Here is a 21778-nt window from a genome sequence, read left to right on the forward strand (position 1 = left end):
TGAACTTGAAAAATGGTGTGTATTTACATCTTTCCGCATTTAAAACAACATTCCTTCTGATGTTCATTCATGTTTATTTGATGCTATAATTAACTAGTAGGAAGAGATGATCGGTTCACGAGCCGCTTGAGCTGAGGCGCTAAAGATCTGTCACGACACATTAAAGAGCCACAAAATGGTTTTTATTGTTCGAATTTCTTTAAAAATTACACAACTTGAAAGCTTTGTTTAATATCATAAGTAAGCTGTTCTGTCTTGTCTGTCGACATGTTGTCAGTGTCCTCTTTGCTCCGCGATGTATTTTTCACTCTTTGTGGCGTGACGGCGCCATGGCTTGTCGGACAAAGCAACAGTAACTAAGGGGGTCTTTGCGAAGGGTCAATTGGGACGCACCTACTGTTAGCATGTTTTAACACATTGTTAGCATTAATTAGCCTATTACTAGCATGAATTAGCACAATGCTAGCATGAATTAGCATTTTTTTCCACATTGCTTGCATGAATTAGCACATTGCTAACGTGAATTATCACATTGCTAGCATGTTTTAACAGATAACATGTTTTTGCACATTGCTAGCATAAATTACCATATTGTTAACTTGTTAACAACACGTTTTAGCACATTGCTAGCATGAATTAACATGTTTGAGCACATTGATGTTGATAACATGAATTAACACATTGTTAACATTAATTAAAATTTGATAACATAAATTAGCACAATGCTAGCCTAAATTAGCATGTTTTAGCATCACTGCTAGGATGAATTTGCACAATGCTAGCATTAATTATCATGTTTTAGCACTTTAGCATTAATTAGCATATTGCTAACACGTTAGCCACATGTTTTAATGCTAATGAAACAACCAAGGTCCTGGACAAGATTTTTTCTCAGATTGTCGGTAGGGGAAATCATGGATAAATCGGCCTAAAACTCCTGTAATTTGAGCCTGGTTTAGCTTGCTTCCTAGTCTGACTTTCTAATAAACCTAGAATTGTACACTATGAATATTATTGATACTGTGACAAAGTTGCTTTGGATAAAAGTGTCTTCTAAATGCATGACTATAAATGTAAATAATTAAATTAAATTAAAAACTCACATGCCAGGTTTGACAGCAATGTCATTAGAAAACAAGTTCATCCTTATTATGCCAACGTTTTCTCATTGAAAACAATGAGGTTACCAAGCATTGCAAAATAATGACGCCAAAGTTTTTTTTGGTGAAGTGTGAGACTTGTTTCCTTGGAGTGAGAATGAGCTGCTAGTTTACACAACTCTACCAAATTTCTGAAGTGACCAATCATTGGTTTAACTTTGACATGTTGATGTCTGATGCAGCACAACGGGTTCCTCAGTCTATACAGTGAGTCACCAGAGCGATGAATCTGAGCTGCAGTCTGAATGTCAGACATTTTACCTTGCAGTTTCATGGTGTTTCATGGTCATTTGTAAAACAACACTGGGATCTAAGAATAGTATTCATTTCAAACCCAATGGCCTCAGCAGAATAGACATTTTGTCTGTAGTGAATTGTTCTGAAAGGAAAGGTTACAATCATCAATATTTGTTACAAAACTGTTCAATGTTTTATAAAGTAGCATTGTAACTATGCAAATGTTTGCCCTTTCGAGCAGATGTTGACGTGTCATCTCCGGATGAGAAGTCGGTCATTACATACGTTTCAACGTTATACGATGTCTTCCCGAAAGTACCGGAAGGAATGGAGGGCATCAGTGCAAATGTAAGTACAATCACAGATTTATAACATGCAGTAACTGCCCTGGTGAAAAAGTAGTACACTTTAGCATACTTTTAATAAGAGTACTTATTACGGAAATAAAAGAATATACTTAAGTACAAACTGAATGTAAAATATATTGTAATGTTTTCAGACTCTTAATTGCATGTTAATTAAAAGTGTATTATAGTTTAAATTTATATTAAATGCAATTTGCTGAACTTGGGTGATTTCTAAACCCACTTAAGTAGAAATTAAGTACAACTTTATATGTAATTTCATAAATACTGCTGAATGTATTGACAAGCATTTATAGTTTATTTAATTCTAATAACTTATCTATTCAAACGTATAACATATTTAAAGTAAACTTTAATGTTATTTCTGTTGAAATTTTTATGTCATGTATTTAAAAATATTTGCAGCTACACATTTGTAATGAAGTTGCAATTTAGTATGTTTCAAATATATTAACTTTAAATGTAATATTGAATAACACTATGGTTAAAATAATAATCTGTTTGTCAACACATCTTTAAAGCATGAGAAAAGATTATTAAAACATGTTTTAAAATGTACTTTGAAGTAAAACTTTAATTTGACATTATTACAAAGTGCAATTTTTAAAAGTGTACTTGAGTGTATCAAGAAAGAGTGGCCTTTTATTGCAGTGATATGATATTAATTGCAAGAACAGTTTTATATATATACTTTTAATATTTGAAACACACTAAAAGTGCACATTCAATACAATTAAGCACACTTCTTTTTCTGAAGTGTTATAATTGAAAGCACTACAAATACAAATGACCTGAAATGGGCCTTCGGTGTTCAGTGCAAGCTAAATGCGGGCTGTCTGTGTGGTGATGGCACTATAAAGACATTTCTTGCCATTGCGTCTATCTCTGTCTGTGACTGAAACACAGAAATATGTTCATTTCAGCCATGACTCTTCTCTGAGGATACTCAGGCTGACAGTACGCTAACATCTCAAGGATGACAGTACCTGCCTGACTTTCTATAGAAGGTTTTTCAGCTGGGTGGGCTTGGTGTATGAAAACAAACTTTGTGTCTAAATTTTTTTTTATTACATAAGCATTCCATGTGTCTTGGAGGAGTTTGAGGCTTGTTATGCAGGAAACTGAACTAAGTTAGAAGCTTTTAAGGAATCTGTTGATTCTTTGGAGTCATTCCCAGAACAGGAAAATTCTCCCTGAGGAAGAGAACCAGTATACTGGTTACCATTTAAGTCACATTAACCTTGAATCAGACATGCTTGCAATTCTCAAATAAATGAGCGAATGAATAGAATATGAAGGAAATGCTTTTAGAAAGCCAAGAAGTGACTCATACTATAAACTCATATTGTTGGAAGTATGTATGTGTTCACATTTCATGGAATTGCAGTGAGATATCGACCTTGATCATAAGATGGTTGATGTTGTTCCAGGATGTGGACATTAAATGGGTGGAATACCAGAACATGGTGATGTACCTCAGCCAGTGGATCAAACACAATGTGACTGTTATGTCAGACAGAAATTTCCCCAGCAATCCTGTGGAACTTAAGGTGAGATGCCTCACGATTTTATCATGCTTTTAAGAATTCACATATTTTCAAAACTGACTACTCAGTGTGTTTCCTGAATATAGAAGCCCATTTCCACCACATTAGAAAAAAAATATCCATAATTAGGATATAAAAAGGTAAAATTATGACTTTATAATTCAAAATAATGACATAGAAAGTCTGAACATTCAACCTTTTCTCATAATTATGACTCAGTATATCATAATTTTGACTTTTTATGTCATAATTATTAAGTCACAACCAGTGTTGGGGGTAAACGTAACACATTACAAGTCACACGAGTCACATAATCTGATTACTTTTTCAAGTAACTAATAAAGTAAGGCATTACTTTTAAATTTACAACAGAATATCTGATACCCCTTTTCCACCAAGGCAGTTTGAGTGCTGGTTCGGAGCCAGAGCCTAGTTTCAAATCAGTTCTTTGTCTTTCGACACAAAAAGCACCAGCTCCGAACCAGGAAAAGTGGTTCGTAAGTAGCACCAAAACATTGCTGGGCTAGAAGTAAGAACCGCTTGCGTCAGGGGCTGGGGGCGGGGTTACCATGACCAACAAAAAACTTAAGACCGCCATTTTTGAAATAGCAGCTAATCGAGCTAATAGCAGCTCGATCATAATCTCCGTCTGTATACAAATGGATATAGGTTCGCAAAGCCATGAGCATCAACAGTAGTAAAACATTCGCGATTGTTAATGGAAGGCTTGTTCGAGGTGCATCGGAGCAGCGCGGACCGATTCGGCGGGTGACATCAGAGTGCCGCAGGTCCACGGGTGTGTTTGTAAAGCATACGACTCCTTGTGCTTTTGGATCGTTCGCGTGGTGCTTTAATGTCATGCGCCGATCGCTCTGGGGGAAGCCGATGCATCTCGAACAAGCCTGATGTGTTTGTGTTTGGCGCTGCAGCGCTAGCTTTGCTATGAAATATGAGACGTAGTTGTGACGTAAATCCTGGCTCTGTGCTGGCTCTCTAGCCCGTGGAAAGGCAAACCGGTTCTTAGAAGGCTCGTCAGTTGAACCAACTCTGAACTGGCACTAGCACTAGCTCTGAACTAGCACCCGGTTCGTGCTGGTGGAAAGGGGGGTATGAGTTACTTTTTCAAACAAGTAAAGCATAGTACTTTATTTTCCCATTTATTGACTGATTCTCCTGTCCTCATGTTGAGAGAATCACGAGTAAGTGCCGAGGCGTTGAGTGCGCAGTGTGAACATGATGGTTACTGTAGTTCTAAACTAAAGGTTTGTTTGAGCTGCGCACTCTACTGTACACGTGTGAATTTGCATTTCCTTCAGCCCAAAGCTTATTCACATCACTTTCGATGAGAAACGGCCTTTACATTCGCCAAAATTATTTTATTATTATTATTATTATTGTTGTTACATAAGAAACAAGCAAGCCCAGCTCAGGTGAGAAAACAGTAACGCAAAAGTAACATAACGCATTTCTTTTCATAAAAAGTAACGAAGTAATGCAAAAGTAACTTTTAAAAGTAACTTTTCCCAACACTGGTTTGACTTAGTGTGTCATAATGTCTCATAATTATAATATACAGGTGCTGGTCATATAATTAGAATATCATCAAAAATTTGATTTATTTCACTAATTCCATTCAAAAAGTGAAACTTGAAGCTCTAAAACTTCCTGGTATATGGCTGCGTTGACCTTGGACCTCAGAAAACACAGGACCAACACCAGCAGATGACATGGCACCCCAAACCATCACTGACTGTGGAAACTTTACACTGGACCTCAAGCAACGTGGATTGTGTGCCTCTCCTCTCTTCCTCCAGACTCTGGGACCCTGATTTCCAAAGGAAATGCAAAATTTACTTTCATCAGAGAACATAACTTTGGACCACTCAGCAGCAGTCCAGTCCTTTTTGTCTTTAGCCCAGGCGAGACGCTTCTGATGCTGTCTGTTGCGACAGCTGAAACCCATGTCTTGCATACATCTGTGCGTAGTGGTTCTTGAAGCACTGACTCCAGCTGCAGTCCACTCTTTGTGAATCTCCCCCACATTTTTGAATGGGTTTTGTTTCACAATCCTCTACAATGTGCGGTTATCCCTATTGCTTGTACACTTTTTCCCGCCACATCTTTTCCTTCCCTTCGCCTCTCTATTAATGTGCTTGGACACAGAGCTCTGTGAACAGCCAGCCTCTTTTGCAATGACCTTTTGTGTCTTGCCCTCCTTGTGCAATGTGTCAATGGTCATCTTTTGGACAACTGTCAAGTCAGCAGTCTTCCCCATGATTGTGTAGCCTACAGAACTAGACTGAGAGACCATTTAAAGGCCTTTGCAGGTGTTTTGAGTTAATTAGCTGATTAGATTGTGGCACCAGATGTCTTCAATATTGAACCTTTTTCACAATATTCTAATTTTCTGAGATACTGAATTTGGGATTTTCCTTAGTTGTCAGTTATAATCATCAAAATTAAAAGAAATAAACATTTGAAATATATCAGTCTGTGTGTAATGAATGAATATAATATACAAGTTTCACTTTTTGAATGGAATTAGTGAAATAAATCAACTTTTTGATGATATTCTTATTATATGACCAGCACCTGTAGTATGTCACAATTTTGACTTCTTATATCATAATTTCAACTTTTATGTCGTAATTATGACACACCAGGTCATAACTTCGACTTTATCTCATAATTTTGACTGTCAGTTATGATACAAGTCAAAATTTGACTTAGTATGTCAATTATAACTCAGTATGTCATAATTTCTACTTTATCTCAGAATTTTGACTTTTTATGTCATAAAGTCAACTTTCTATTATAATTTTGACCTGGTATGTCATTATTATGACTTAGTATGTCATAATTTCGACTTTTTATATAATTATTCTGACTTTTAATATCATAATTGTGACTTTTATGTCTTAGTTTGGCATAATTTGACTTTTCATCTCAATTACAATTTACCAAAACATGATTTTTTTTTTCCCTTATGTGGAGGAAATGGGCTTCCATGTCTGAATGACTAGTTATTTTTCATGAAATTATCATGAATAATGCCATGATGCAAAAAAAATCAAATAAAGTAATAATGACAATATTCGTTACAGACGATCTTTATGCAAAATATAATGTCCTATTTCTTTTTTTGATTATTTGGAAACGAGAAATATACAGATTTAGAGAGACATGAAGGGAAGTTTCGTGGTGTATCATTGCAAGGCCGATTTTACACTGTGATTTATGAAATTGCAGATATATTTGAAGTAATAATTTGTCATATATAAGGAATTTGCTGACATGTATTTTCAGAGATCAGCAGCTGCTAACTCGCTAACATTAAACATTGCATAGTGTATTGGATCCTGAGGCAAATTACCTGCACTCGCTCAGAGGATTTACACGGCAAATAGGTAGCATCCCACTCGTGTTAAAAAACTATTAAAGACTCGAGGAGCAGCTCCATCTTTCTCCTAGATTTTGGAGACACAAAGAGTACAGGTGTTCTGCAGCGGGTATGTTGTCTTTTCTTCGGTGTGCTTTGTTTTGTCTTAACTAACTTGTTTTTAACTTCACAGGCACTTTATACTCAGTATCAACAGTTTAAAGAAAATGAAATACCCCTGAAAGAGAACGAAAAGGCCAAAATCAAGCATCTCTACAAAATGCTAGAGGTTTGTATCTTTCGTTTGCTTTTTTTATCATTCAAATATCTTTTACATTTACAATACTTGACACATGTAGGTCTGTCTTAAGCGCTGCTATTTGTTGGGATGTAGGTGTGGATGGAGTTCGGTCGCATCCAGCTCCCTCAAGGTTACCATCCTAATGATGTGGAGAAGGAATGGGGCAAGCTGATCGTGGCCATGCTGGAGAGAGAGAAGAGCCTGAGGCCTGAAGTGGACAGGTATGAGAGGCAGTCGGCATGATTTACACACACTATCTCTCCATCGCTATTTCTTAATGAAAGAATATGGGCGTGGATGACATGCATCCCACTGAGGAATTCACTTAGGATCTACTTGACATTTTTGATCATTTTTATCTGGTCAAACAAGCAATAATACACATTTTTTTAGAACTTTAGAATGTTTTTAGAAAGGAGTTGTACCAAAGTCCCTTTAAGACAAGTCATTTCACTCGGCGGCCATCTTTGAAACGCCTCTCGGGCATCCTGGGCATCATGCAGCTCCAAAGCTGTTTGCCAAGCTTTCGATTAAATTTCATATTTGATATCACCAATGAAATCTGACAACAACTGTCTCATAATTTTTTTTTCCAAACGCTCGAATCATGACAAGAAAACCTGTATTTATATGCTGGATCAAGCTAATGCGCATGCGCAGACCTAAATGCACATCTCTTGTGCCTCGTTTCGGAGGCGCGCGTCTGACTGTTTCTATTCTGCAGTGATGTGATGACTTTACCAGTCGGTGACTAGCTCTTATTTAGAAGGCGGGACTTATTCCGCCACAAGAGTGACACATCTTGTTTTATTCTATAGTCTTTGGTTGTACTGCTTATTCATTTATAAGGGTCAAATGTTTTGTGATGTCGATATTTTTAAATTGGATCTTTCAAAGTGATATTTATGTGTTCTATTTTTATATGGGTGATACAGATTATTTTTTCTATAATTTTGCAGGTGATATGAAGTTACACCATATGATACATATTGAATCAATGATTTTGAATGAGCTTTTTATCCATGAGACTTTTAGGCCTGGGTATACTTTATTTTCCACTTTCCGCTCCATCTCGCGCACAGTCGTGTCTGCACAGCTTTCAAATTATAGGCCTTGAATTTATCCACAATTCTGGGCAAATTGAGAATCACGATTTTTTTGTTTCAAACAGAGATCACGATTCTCCTTCGATTCTGAACAGAATCTTAACAAAATAACATGTAATTTACTAGAGGTTCTGACAAAATGTTAATTGCTGCAGTCTATTTAAAATGTTTAATAAATCTTAATGAATTATTTTTTAAAAATCGGTTTGATTGAATGATTCAATGACTCACTCATAAAGATTTCACTTGTTTCATTACTGAATGAATCAGCATTTTTGAATGAATGATTCAATGACAAATACATTTTTTAACAGTCACTTGTTGCCACCTGGTGGCAAAACAATGTAATTGATACTATCATCATATGAAGTGCCATGTTACTTTCAAAAGGTGATTTTGATTGCTCTATTTTTAGACAGTGTTTATATCCAAACTATGAACTTTTATCACAGTTCTTCTGTGATATGAATATTTGCAGCACAGAAATAATGATACTATGTGGTTGACTGTTTTGAAGATGTTTCATACCTATACATACCAACGGCTCTCTCTGGCTCAGCAGCAGCGCCGTCGCAGATCTGAATGTTCCGGTGTGATTTTGTTAAAGGTTTAATAGATACAGGTGAATCGTTGTCAATTAGGAATGAGATCGTGTGGGTGTTTGAATCGAGATCGCAATCTTTTAATGATTAATCATGCAGCTCTACCCTGTCCCAAATGGCACACTTCAGCTGTGTCCCAATTCATAGACTACATCCTTCTAAGACGGCATTCGAAGGCCGACTGCGTCACAGTGGCGCAACGAAGGCTGTCCCAATTCGAAGGCTCTTTTCAAATAGGTTTAAGTTTCTCAAGGGACCCTTTGCGGGCGATATGCACCCTCGATGCATGCTTTTCCCAAGTCTGCAAGCCCGCGAGCTCCTCAGCAGACTTCTACCCAACAGTCAAAGCGGCATTACGTCACAAAAGTGTGGGCTTGGAGGAAGATCGCGAGGGCTTAGGGTGATTTGCTGCTTTGTTTACTGTTCTTGATACAGCGTTTTGTTTTGTATCACTTTTTCTGCACTCTTCTTCAACTACTTGTCTCGTCTGTCTCAACATTCACCTTATGCACCATCCGTGCAAACACAAAAATTAGGCTGAACGTTGATGTCCGTGGACCCTGCAAATGACGAAAACAATGTCATGCGGACAGTGCACTGACTATTGCGGAATTTCTTGTCTTATGACTTTTTACATTAAATAAGATCATGAGAGCATTAAGGTGTTCAAGGTGTTTTTTTTTTGTTTGTTTGTTTTGTTTTGTTTTTTTATTTAATTCAGCTGCAAAAATGCAAGTGATTTAAAAGTGTCATCATTTAAAAATGTCCACTAAAATACTTTTGAATGTCTCAACATGATATAAAGTGACATTTAAGTCAAGGGATCAAGGTTGGGCATGTTAGCACGTTCCAGTTAGCTCTTGCTGGTAGATACTTGGACTTATATTGAAATTTTTAAAGCTGCCATAAACAAAGATGGCAGATTTCATATCTGGTGGGCCCTGCAGCAGCCAAGTAACTGCCATTGAATGCTAATGATGGTATTTTCCAGATATTGTAGTCCAGCTTGCTATTAGTCATTCCCCTGAAAAGTGTAAACACTGTGGTGCTGTCAAAGCATTGCTCTGTGTGTTTGAACATCCTAACCAGCTCGACATACAGTTGTGGTCAGAATTATTGGCACCCTTGGTAAAAGATGACTGTAAAAATAAATCTGCATTGTTTATGCTTTTGATCTTGAATTTTTTCTCCAAAACACGTTGGCCACAATTATTGGCACCCTTTTATTCAATACTTTTTGCAACCTCCTTTTGCCAAGATAACAGCTCTGAATCTTCTCCTATAATGCCTGATGAGTTTGGAGAACACCTGACAAGAGATCAGAGACCATTCCTTCATGCAGAATCTCTCCAGATCCTTCAGATTCCAGCTCCATGTTGGTGCTTTCTTCTCTTCAGTTCACTCCACTCATTTTCTTTAGGGTTCAGGTCAGGGGACTGGGATGGCCATGACAGAAGCTTCATTTTTGTGTTCAGTGACACATTTTTTGTGCTGGTTTTGATGTTTGTTTTGGATCATTGTCCTGATGGAAGATCCAACCACGGCCCATTGTTGGATGTCTAGCAGAAGCGTCAGGTTTTGATTTATCTGTTGGTATTTGATAGAATCCATCATACCATGTATATGAACAAGATGTCCAGGACCTCCAGCAGAAAAATAGGCCCACAACATTAAAGATCCAGCAGTATATTTAACCGTGGGCATGGGGTACTTTTTATCCACGTGTGCACCAAACCCATCTGGTGGGTTTGCTGCCAAAAAGCTCTTTTTTTTTTAGTTTCATCTGACCATAGAAGCCGGTCCCGTTTGAAGTTCCAGTCTTGTCTGACAACTGAATATACTGGAGATTGTTTCTGGATGAGAGCAGAGGATTTTTCTTGAAACCCTCCCGAACAACTTGTAGGGATGTAGGTGTTGTTTGATAATTCTTTTTAGGCTTTCTGAGACTCAAGACTCAACTAATCTCTGCAATTCTCCAGCTGTGATCCTTGGAGAGTCTTTGGCCACTCAAACTCTCCTCCTCACTGCGCATTAGGACGATTTAGACACACGTCCTCTTCCAGGCAGATTTGTAACATCTTTAGTTGATTGGAACTTCTTAATTATTGCCCTGATGGTGGAAATGGGGATTTTCAATGCTTTAGCTATTTTCGTACAGCCACTTTCTATTTTGTGAAGCTCAACAATCTTTTGCTGCACATCAGAACTATATTCTTTGGTTTTTCTCATTGTGATGAACGATTACAGGAATTTGGCCTTTGTGTTTCCTCATGTTTATACTCCTGTGGAACAGGAAGTCATGGCTGGATAATTTCATGTTCATGATCACCCTGTCTGCTAAAAAATGTAAATATAAATGGGAATATACTTCAGAGATATTTCACTCATAAGAATTTCTAGGGATGCCAATAATTGTGGCCAACGTGTTTTGGAGAAAAACATTTATTTCATAATGTGACATCCCCCCCACTTTCAATTCTTTTCCTTCAATGAAAGGTTACATTTTTGCTAATTTTATGAATTAAAGATCAAAAGGATAAACAATACAGATTTATTTTCACAGTCATCTTTGATCATATTTACCAAGGGTGCCAATAATTCTGACCACAACTGTAGCAACCAGTGGTTGAGTTTGGGGTGGGACCATCTGTTTCTCTGATCAATAGGAGATGGATGCCTTATTCACAAAACATGAGCAGAATGATTTTCTGTGTCAATCATTCATGAATCCGTTCTTAAACTCAACGAATGTACTGAAATAATTTGCTGACAAAATCAAGAATGTCTTATAAATATGACTGATGCTGAAATTCATGAAATTCATGTTTCATGAATTAGGGCTATTGATGCTAGTTTACATGCTCCACTTTTAATGTTTTAGTAAATATGTATATAGTTAATTAAAATCACTCTTATATGCTACTCCACTTTTTTACAGTACATGTCAAAAGTTGGGAAACATTACATTTAAAAAAAAAAGAAGTTTCTTCTGTTTACCAAGGCCACGTTTATTTAATCAAAAATACAGTAAAAACAGTAATATTGCAAAATGTTGTTACAAATGAAATTAACTGTTTTCTATTTGAATATATTTTAAAATGTACAGTGATTTATTCCTGTGATCAAAGCTGAATTTTCAGCATCATTGCTCCAGTCTTCAGTGTCACATGATCCTTCAGAAATCATTCTGATATGATGATTTGCTGCTCAAGAAACATTTCTGATTATTATCAATGTTGAAAACAGTTGTGCTGCACAACATGTTTTTGGATATGGTGATATATTTTCAGGATTCTTTGATGAATATAGAAAGTTCAATGAACAGCATTTATTAAATGTTTTTATTTGATTTAAGGCATTTATTAAATAGAAATCTTCTGTAACATTATACATGTCTTTACTGTCACATTTGATATATTTAATGCATCCTTGATGAATAAAAGTATTAATTTCTCTCTCTTTTTTAAAAAATATTACCGCAAATATTTGAATGGTATCATTGTTTCAAAAACAAATGTTAAGCAGAAAAAAGCAGAAAAATTCAGCTTTGATCACAGGAATAAATTACATTATACTATTTTTTTTTTAAACTTTAATAATATTTCACTGTTTTTACTGTATTTTTGATTAAATAAATACCGCCTCTGTGTGCATGAGACTTTCTTCATAACATTTTTTAGTGTTTTCAAACTTTTGACAGGTGTATATAACTAATATCACCAAAAGGCTGAAAAAGATTGAAATTTCTTTTTTAATTATATTGATTAGTTTTGTTTTATGCACAGATATGACTGTCGCACCTGTGCAATTCACAGCTGAATTACTCATGAGATTTATGTGAAAACATGGTGTTGGAAATCACCTGGAAATATATGGAAATCACTCATGTATTTAATATTTGTTATCACTTTTATTTATACGTGATTATATAACAACAGCCATAAATGGCGTAAATGGTTAAATGTTTGAAATGACTGTGAAGGCGGGTGAGGAATGTGGTGTGTAGTGTGGCACACCCACATCTCTCACAGCTTTACTGTCTGAACCTGTGGTGGATCATCTGTCTTACATGAAATGAACGCTCAGTGTTTTACCTGGGGCTAATGTTTTTGTGGGCTGGCTTTTATGCAACCGGTATGAGCCTATAAATATCAGTGGCTGGAAGCGGGTGCCGTCAGAAGGGCTGTAGATGGCCGGTGGGGTGTCTGCTGCTGATGGATGGGTGGTAATCACCATTCTCTGGGTCAGTCAAAGACATTGTTAGTCTGTTATGATGCACAGCAACCTGGTGTACTGCAGTAGCACCTCATCAGTGAGTGACAGCACTCTAACCAGCCTGGGCTCTGCTGAAAACCTGCTCTCCGGAGCTCACGAGCCTCTGTCCAGCACCCCGCTTTATCTCAATAACAGCTCTGTGTATGGACCCAGGTGAGGGAGCCGCACGCGCTGTAGGGAGATGAGCTTCTCCTGCCCTGATGATTGACTGTATCTGTCTTCTTGTTTTCATAGACTTGAAATGCTCCAGCAGATTGCAAACAGAGTTCAGCGAGACTGCATAGGCGGAGAGGACAAATTAGCGCTTGCACGGACGGCTCTTCAGTCGGTGAGTTCAGAATTGAATATTTTGCATATATTACGAATACTGGACAACTGTTTTTGTCTTTAGTTAGTCGCTGGGGATAAAAGCACCTGCTAAATGCATTAATGTAAATGATTTCCATGAATTAACAGATACCTTTAATTGGGCCAGTGGAGTAAGGAAATAAAATATGATTTATACTTAATCCCCTGGTTTCACAGACAAGACTTAAGCTAGTCCTAGACTAAAATGAACATTTGAGCTGTTTTAACTGAAAGCATATCTTAAAATATGTCAGTGTCATTGTTTTGATGATGCACACCAATAATGTTTTTTTTCTAAGCAACAATTTATAAAAGCTATTTAAATGTCTTAATTGAATTAAAACCTAATCCTGGCTTAATGTAAGCCTTGTCTGTGGAACCGGGCCAATATGTTTTTTTTTTTTTTTTACTTTTCTCAAGTAATTTATATTTATTATTTAAGGATGTTTAGATTTTTTTTGTATGTTTAGGTGTTATGTTTTTAGATATTTTACTGGAAAATGCAAAAATACTGAAGAAGAAAATATATATTTTTTAATAATTATTTAAAACTTTGCAGAAGCAAAGGTATGTCGTTTTGTTTTGGAAATCTGAAAGAAAACGAATATCTCCTCTAGGATGCGAAACGTTTGGAATCAGGAATTCAGTTCCAAAATGAAGCGGAGATCGCTGGTTATCTTCTGGAGTGTGAGAATTTATTGAGGCAGCAGGTTGTGGATATTCAGCTTCTACTGGATGGGAAATTCTACTTGGCTGATCAGCTCGTTCAAAGGTCAGAACGTGGATCAATGAACTTCATTATTAAAGATAATAATTCACTTTTATAATCTTCTTTGTGGCATTCACTGTAAACCATAAAATATTTGAGTACACTAATTTATACATTTAACTTGTCAGGTTATCTCACATTAACAGAAACTCTTCTAAATTAGCATAACTAAACATTAATCACTACTAAATCTCCCTTACATTAATCTTGCACAAAACTTAACATTATATAACAATTAATTTTAGCATTTACTTTCCCTTTTGAGTGCCATGGGCAAATAATAATAATATTAAATTCTCAGCCCAGTTTCAGTTAAACTTAAAAGAAATTAGTTCATACAACTCAAAACAACGAATATGTCAGTGCTGTGAACTCAAAAGATAAAGAAAGTTCTAAAACTCATAACAGTTAATTTAACTGAACTAATTTGTTTAATTTAAGTTTGTCCTACTCAAAGCAATTAAGTATTTTGAGCGTTAGGGTTTACAATGTTCTCAAAACAAGCAATAGTGACGCTCTCTGTGGTTCCTCAGGGTATCTAAGCTCCGTGACGACCTGTTGGCTTTGAGGACGGAGTGCTCCAGCGTTTACAGCAAAGGACGCACACTGACCTCAGAACAGACCAAGATGATGATCTCCGGCATCACGCAGAGTTTGAACTCTAACTTTTCCCAAAGCTTCAACGCCGGACTGTCTCCTGCCCTCACTCCAGCTCTCACTCACGGAGGCCTGGTCAGTACGGGCGGCAGCCCTGCAATGACCCCAGCCATGACCCCCAACATGCAGCCTGCCTCGGTCCAGGCTTACCTCACCACCGGTGGAGGAGGAGGAGGAGGCATGGAGCCTCCTATCCTTCAGCACCTCAAACACTTGCAGATCCGCAAGCCCATGCTCAAATCCTCATTCACGGATCCTAACTTGACCGAGGATGAAGTTAATATGAAGTTTGTGCAGGATCTACTTAACTGGGTTGAGGAAATGCAGGTATGTTCAAGACTTTCTTCTGTTAGTGCACTGCAAACAATCATTCTCAAGGCCTGTTCACATTAAGGACGATAGGGCCCTATTTTAAGCGCATGGTCTGAAACACACGGCGCAGGTGCACTTAAGGCGTGTCCGATTCCACTTTTGCTAGTTTAACTATTGAAAAATGGTTGGCGCCAGGCGCATGGTCCAAAAGGGTTGTGCTTAGTCTCTTAATGAGTCATGGGTGTGTTTTGGGCGTAATGTGCAATAAATCAATCAGAGTCTCATCTCCCATTTAAAAGCCAGGTGTGCTTGCACCATGGTTTAAATACATGTGTGTACTGCCACGATTGGTCAAATCATTAGCCAATTTCATTCGTCATTACTGTAAATAGGTAATTCTGATATATGCAATGACTATCCATTATGACATGTAGGTTTGTGTGTGTGTGTGTAACAAGCAGAGTGTATGCACGTTGTGCACCTGCCTATAGCTGCATATTACTAACGTGCCCTTAAAATAACCAAAAAATACTGCACCATTGACTTTAGAGCAGGTTTTTGTTGGTCAATGGTGCAGTCGTTTTCAGTTGCCTCAAAATAGCAACACGCCAACAATGCACCTGAACACACCTAGTTTTCAGACCAGCGCGCCCATGTGCGAACAGATGGGTGTGAGTGCATTTGCTATTTAAACAACATGGTGCTGACGTGAAAATGATAACTGCGTCAGGCTGAAACTAGCAAAAAACACCTGGTGCGCCTGGCGCCGCATTGTGTCGGGTGTATGATAGGGCCCAGTGTTCTAAAAATCATTCTAAATGTAGCAAATTTCACACCATAACTATAATGATACAGAATAGATTAATTATTAGAATTCTTTTTTTCCAGCTGATGAATAATAAATTCAGACAGCCAATCAGAATCCATCCTGCTTTAAAGAGCTTGAGCATTTAAAGCGACAGACAACAAACATGCATAGAATACATGCTTAGAATAAAGAAAACAATATCCTCCGCTGGTGTGGACTCTAATATAGTTATCATTATAGTTATTGTTTTTTGTGTGAATTAGAAAAAAAATTTTTGTCCATTTGTCAATTTTCTACACTGTTTTAATGCATTGAGTGATGATGCAAACAAAACTTACAGAATTATTAAAGTAATTTATCTCAGAGAATATATCTTGCAAAATTTTCAGAGGTTTATGCTTAAAATAAGGAAAAAATCATTTGCCAACAGAGTAAGAAAAATAAATGTAATTCAAAATGTAATTATTATTTTCTGAAATCAAGTCAGCTTGTATCAGCGCAAACCCTCTCTTGGTGTTAAAAACTACTGTCAGGATTTACTAAAGACACGCAGGGAAAAATTAGCGCTGAAAAGACGTGGACACAGTTGATTTTGCAGCTGACCTTATTGCATATGCATTTGTAGGTGTTTCCCTTTCAGACGCAGTATTTATGGGGGGAAGTATTTAAATAAATCATGCAATGTGATTTACTAAGGTTTGCGCTAGTCAATTTATTAGTATTTGTGCCATTATTTGTACTGTAGATCACATGAGTTCACGACCCTACGCAAATTTAATAGATGGTGTTGGTCATTTTGGAAATGTTCTTTAATTTGCTCATTGTCAGTAAATCACCCGCAGAACTTTCCACTCCCATTGGCGCTTTTATGGGATTTCGGTCTCATGCTAATTTGCCCTGTTTAGTAAATCTGGCCCTTATTTGCTTGAGAAGCAAAACCGTGTAATTATGTTTATATATATTTACTGCACAGCAAGACAAAAAGAGGTGTGTTGAGGTTATTAATGCTTTTGCTCTGATCTATTTGTCTCTGAAAGGTTCAGCTGGATCAAGCGGAATGGGGATCTGACCTACCGAGTGTTGAATCAAATTTAGGGAATCATAAAGATTTCCACAAAGCCATTGAAGAATTCCAGATGAGCATTAAAGAAGCCAAAATGAATGAGGTGAATCATTACATATTTTGAAATTTTATTAAAAAAAATCTAAATTGTCATTTTTTTTTTTTGAGTGAACTATTCCTATAAATGCTATAAAACTTACCGTGTCACCCCCACAGATTCAGATGACCCAGCCACTGAAGCAGAGTTACTCTGAGAAGCTGAACAAGTTAGAAAGCCAGTACAGGAGGCTGCTGGTAAATGAACTCTGTAAAGATCTGAATTAAGGTCCCACATTCTGTAAGAACTGTGCGAACTGTTTCCTGTGCTTTTGTGTTTGCAGAAATGCTCTGGTGAGAGGCAGAAACACCTGGACAGCCTGTATGACTTTGTATCCCGTGCCACTCAGGAGCTGATCTGGCTCAATGAGAAGGAGGAAGAGGAAGTGGCTTTCGACTGGAGTGAACGAAACAGTAACATTTCGAGGAAGAGGGATTATCATGCAGTAAGACCATCCAGCCCACATCAACTGAATGTTGTGCTCAGTCTAAAGGGCCTGAGTTATATACAGTATGGAATATTTATCATATATTTTGTTAGCCGTATGGGGTCTGTAAGAAGCAGAAGAGACTTCTTTCAAAAACATTTAAAAAACCAACCCCAAACCTTTGACTTTTGAACAGTAATATAGTTTTCCATCAGATGGATTACCTATGATAAATAGTGTTTTGGTTTGATGCTTCAATATGAAAAGCCGCCCATAATTATATCAATCCAGAAGAGCCGCACTGGAAACTAACTTTAACCGCAGCAGCAGCGAACACGCCCTCTTCTATTGGAGCTGTAAAGACAGCTGTTAGATGTGGCGGCACTGTAAACATCCGTCATGATTTGCCTTCACTTGCCTTTGCGTGTTAAGGTGCAGGTTCTTGGAAAGGAGGCTAGATATCTGTGTCAGGAAAGTCTTCATATGCCCGCATCTTTCCACAGGATCTCATGAGAGAACTGGATGACAAGGAAGAGGTGATCAAGTCAGTACAGGAGAAGGCAGAGAGCCTCCTGCTGGAGAACCATCCTGCCAGACTGACCATCGAGGTAGAGCCGACTGACGCCTGCAACATTCTTTTAATGGCAAACAAAATTATCCATCTAAACTTTAAAACGTCATTTTTATTAATAAAATATAAAAAGTCATGAAACTACTATTTAAGGAATAGTGCACACAAAAAAGACATTTCTGTCATCATTTATTTACATTCATATTGCTCCAAACCTGTAGGAGAAGTTGAACACAAATGGAGGAGTTTAGCAGAAGACTCACACTGTTCTTTTCCAGATAATGAAAGGGAGTGGGAAGGTTATATGAGGAAAGTAGTTATGGTTAGGCAAACTTCATGTACATTATTTTGTAAGTCTTCTAAAATCATTTTTCCCTTCTGCTCTTTGCATATTTACAATTACCATCGTCATGGGCCGTATCAGAATATACCACATTTATGATATATTTTCATGGTGTTTTTTTTTTTTTTTTTTTTTCTTTTGGAGCTTGACAGCTTCCATCTTCATTCAAGATCATTGTATGTAACAGAGCATTGAACATTCTGTGAAACTTCTGTTCCGTGAAAGAGAGACATTTTTTATGAAAGATAAAATAAAATAATAAAAAATAATAAAATAAAATACAATTAAAACTGAGAAAATACATAGATATTCCCTATGGACACATTATATTACTATTTTTTTATTTTTTATTTTTACCATTCAATAAAAAAAATAAATAAATAAATAAATAAATAAATAAAATAAAATAAAATAAAATAAAATAAAATAAAATAAAATAAAATAAAATAAAATAAAATAAAAACTGTATGGGAAAAAAAAAAAAATTATTTTTTATTTTACCATTCCATAATAAAATAAAATAAAGTAAAAAATAATTAAATAAAATACAATGAAAAACATTTGATTTTATCATTCTAAAATAATGAAAGAATAGAATATAATAGAAATAAAATAAAATAAAATTAAATTAAAAAAGAAACATACATATATTAAAAAAATACATACAGTATATGTTCCCTCTCCCAACTTTATGGAAACATTGTATTAATATTGTATTACTATTTTGTTTATTTGACCATTCCATAATAAAATAAAATTACATAAAATTGTTTTTTATTTGACCATTCCATAATAAAATAAAATAATATAAAAAATAATAAAATAAAAATGTGCCCTCTAACTGTATGGAAACATTTAAAAAATTTTAAATACATTTTTACATTTTATTTTATTTTTTATTTTACCATTTCATGATAAAATAAAATAAAATAAAATAACAAAAACATTTCATTACTATTTTTATTTTTTATTATTATTATTTTTACCATTCTAAAATAATGACAGAATATAATATAATAGAATATAATTGAAATAAAATAATATAAAATTAAATAAAATTAAAAATGAAACATTATATATGTTCCCTCTAACATTATGGAAACATTGTATTAACATTTTATTGCTATTTTGTTTTGTTTATTTGACCATTGCATAATAAAATAAAATAATAAAACTGAGTAAATTCATAGATGTTCCTTCTGCTTCCGTCTGTGAATCAGGCATACAGAGCAGCCATGCAGACTCAGTGGAGCTGGATACTGCAGCTCTGTCACTGTGTGGAGCAACATCTGAAAGAGAACGCTGTCTACTTCGACGTGAGTTATGCAGCTAGTTTAGCTGTTTAACAGATTTTCATGACTTGTGTCAGTTCATGTCAGACCTACAGTTATGACGTTACTCTCCCTATAGTTTTTCAGCGATGCCAAAGAGTCATTGGATTACCTTAAGAGCCTCCAAGATGCCATCCACAGGAAGTACAGCTGTGACCGAAGCAGCAGCTTACATCGGCTGGAAGATCTAATTCAAGAGTCCATGGTTAGTTAGCTTCAACAAAATAAATGTATGCAATTATTTGGGGTTGGAGCAATACATTTCTTCAGATTCTCATCCCTGTCCATTAATGTGTAGATGTATGTGCATGACTGGACATGGCATGATGGATTGATGTTTGTTCTTCACAGGATGAGAAAGAGCAGCTTCTGAAATACAGCAGCACTGTGGGTGGGTTAGTGGGCCGGGCAAAGTCCGTTGTTCAGCTCAAGGCTCGCAACCCAGAGAATCCCATCAGAACTTCCATCACCGTCAAATCCATCTGTGACTACCGGCAGATAGAGGTACGGTCACCATGCCTGAACTGCTGCTGCTGCCCGTATTAACAGCATTGTCTGCAATAATGCATTTTGTGACTCTTCTCTCCTCAGATCACCATCGGCAAAGAAGATGAATGTGTTCTAGTGAGTAATTCTCACAGGGCAAAGTGGAAAGTGATCAGTCCGTCTGGAAATGAGGCCATGGTGCCTTCGGTCTGCTTCAGTGTTCCTCCACCCAACAAGGAGGCAGTTGAAATGGCAAGCAGGTGAGGACATTCTGGGAATCCATTTGATTGTTTTTCTTTTTAAAAGTTGTGAAATGGAAGTAGTGACAGATCTTTTGTATTGTGACGTACATCCGAACATAACAGATTATCGGGAAAAAAAGTAGGGTGACGATTTGGTTTTATGCATTGGTTGTTGATTGGATGATGGGATGTGGGCGTGGCTCTCAAAAGCGTATGCAGATGAGCTTGCAGGGGTGGAGTTTAAGCACACTCAATGATTGGAGAGTCCTGCATATGTCAACAGAAAGAAGTCTAATGACTTTCTGATTAAATATTACGAGGGCATTTTTTTTTAAATATAACCCATATGCACGGATTAATTATTAATAAGATGCATAACATGCATTTAGAAAACAGATGAATTTTCATTTCATGCAAGCTTTAGAGTGAAATTTACCAATTTATGTTCAAATACGATAAAATACAGCATTTAAGTAATTGTTTGAACTAGGGCTGCACGATATATATCGAAATTATTGAAATATCGCAAATGTACATATCGTAATATGCATATCGCAATGACTATGATAACTGCATAATTTTAATGTTCCAGAAGATTACAAAAAGTCCAAGATTTAGGTCATCGTAGGCTGGAAATGACTGTTACACACGTGTGACATGCTCAATGCTGCCTCTCGGACAGCGCGTAATCCCGATTTCAGTTATCTTATGCAGCTTATATGGCCAAATACACACAAAATAATGTCAAAATGCCCATCTTGGTGAGTATTCATGTAAACACAGTCAGTTATGTCTTAAGTAGACTAAACAGTTGAGAAAGAAAGTGTGCGTGTATCAGTATGTTGGATCCGTGCAGCTCTTAAAGTGACAGCAGCCTAATAAACCTGCTTCCGTCTGTGTGCTTAATGTCAATCAAACAACAAAAGACAAAGAGAAAATCACTCACTCTTGACTGAATAACTTGTTTAGCTTTAATAAGAATCATTATATATTTCTATCATACAGCAAAGACTAAGCAGTGTTTTATGCGATAAGGATATTGCATTTTTCTTCAATATCGTGCAGCCCTAGTTCAAACAAAGGAGGGAGGTCTCTATATTTGTCCTGTATCCTTCCCATTCATCTTAATGGCAGTTACTCACAAATATTGAATATTAAATATTATACTTTTTCTCTCACTCCATCAGGATTGAGCAGCTGTATCAGAATGTTCTGGCTCTGTGGCATCACTCTCACATTAACATGAAGAGCGTCGTGTCCTGGCACTATCTGATGACTGACATCCGTGCCATCCGCAAAAGCACTGTTGCCTCGGTACAGATCTTCTGTTTGCGTGTCCCTTGAGACTAAAG

At 36.6% G+C, this 21778-nt stretch overlaps 1 protein-coding gene across 12 annotated transcripts in view; it reads left to right on the plus strand.

Moving 5' to 3' along the window:
* dst (dystonin) overlaps positions 1 to 21778 on the plus strand; it is a 215873-nt gene that overhangs the window by 91368 nt on the left and 102727 nt on the right. For all 12 annotated transcript variants that reach the window (XM_048205886.1, XM_048205887.1, XM_048205888.1 and 9 more), the window contains 16 exons: positions 1639 to 1745; positions 3193 to 3312; positions 6882 to 6977; positions 7083 to 7210; positions 13207 to 13300; positions 13938 to 14092; positions 14623 to 15073; positions 16904 to 17032; positions 17146 to 17223; positions 17310 to 17471; positions 17957 to 18061; positions 19588 to 19683; positions 19778 to 19903; positions 20050 to 20202; positions 20290 to 20444; positions 21614 to 21740. In XM_048205886.1, coding sequence (XP_048061843.1) covers positions 1639 to 1745; positions 3193 to 3312; positions 6882 to 6977; positions 7083 to 7210; positions 13207 to 13300; positions 13938 to 14092; positions 14623 to 15073; positions 16904 to 17032; positions 17146 to 17223; positions 17310 to 17471; positions 17957 to 18061; positions 19588 to 19683; positions 19778 to 19903; positions 20050 to 20202; positions 20290 to 20444; positions 21614 to 21740 — 2282 coding nt within the window. The remainder of the gene's footprint in view (positions 1 to 1638; positions 1746 to 3192; positions 3313 to 6881; positions 6978 to 7082; positions 7211 to 13206; positions 13301 to 13937; positions 14093 to 14622; positions 15074 to 16903; positions 17033 to 17145; positions 17224 to 17309; positions 17472 to 17956; positions 18062 to 19587; positions 19684 to 19777; positions 19904 to 20049; positions 20203 to 20289; positions 20445 to 21613; positions 21741 to 21778) is intronic.

This window comes from Megalobrama amblycephala, linkage group LG10, assembly GCF_018812025.1.
Source record: "Megalobrama amblycephala isolate DHTTF-2021 linkage group LG10, ASM1881202v1, whole genome shotgun sequence".
In the NCBI taxonomy this organism is placed as follows: domain Eukaryota; kingdom Metazoa; phylum Chordata; class Actinopteri; order Cypriniformes; family Xenocyprididae; genus Megalobrama; species Megalobrama amblycephala.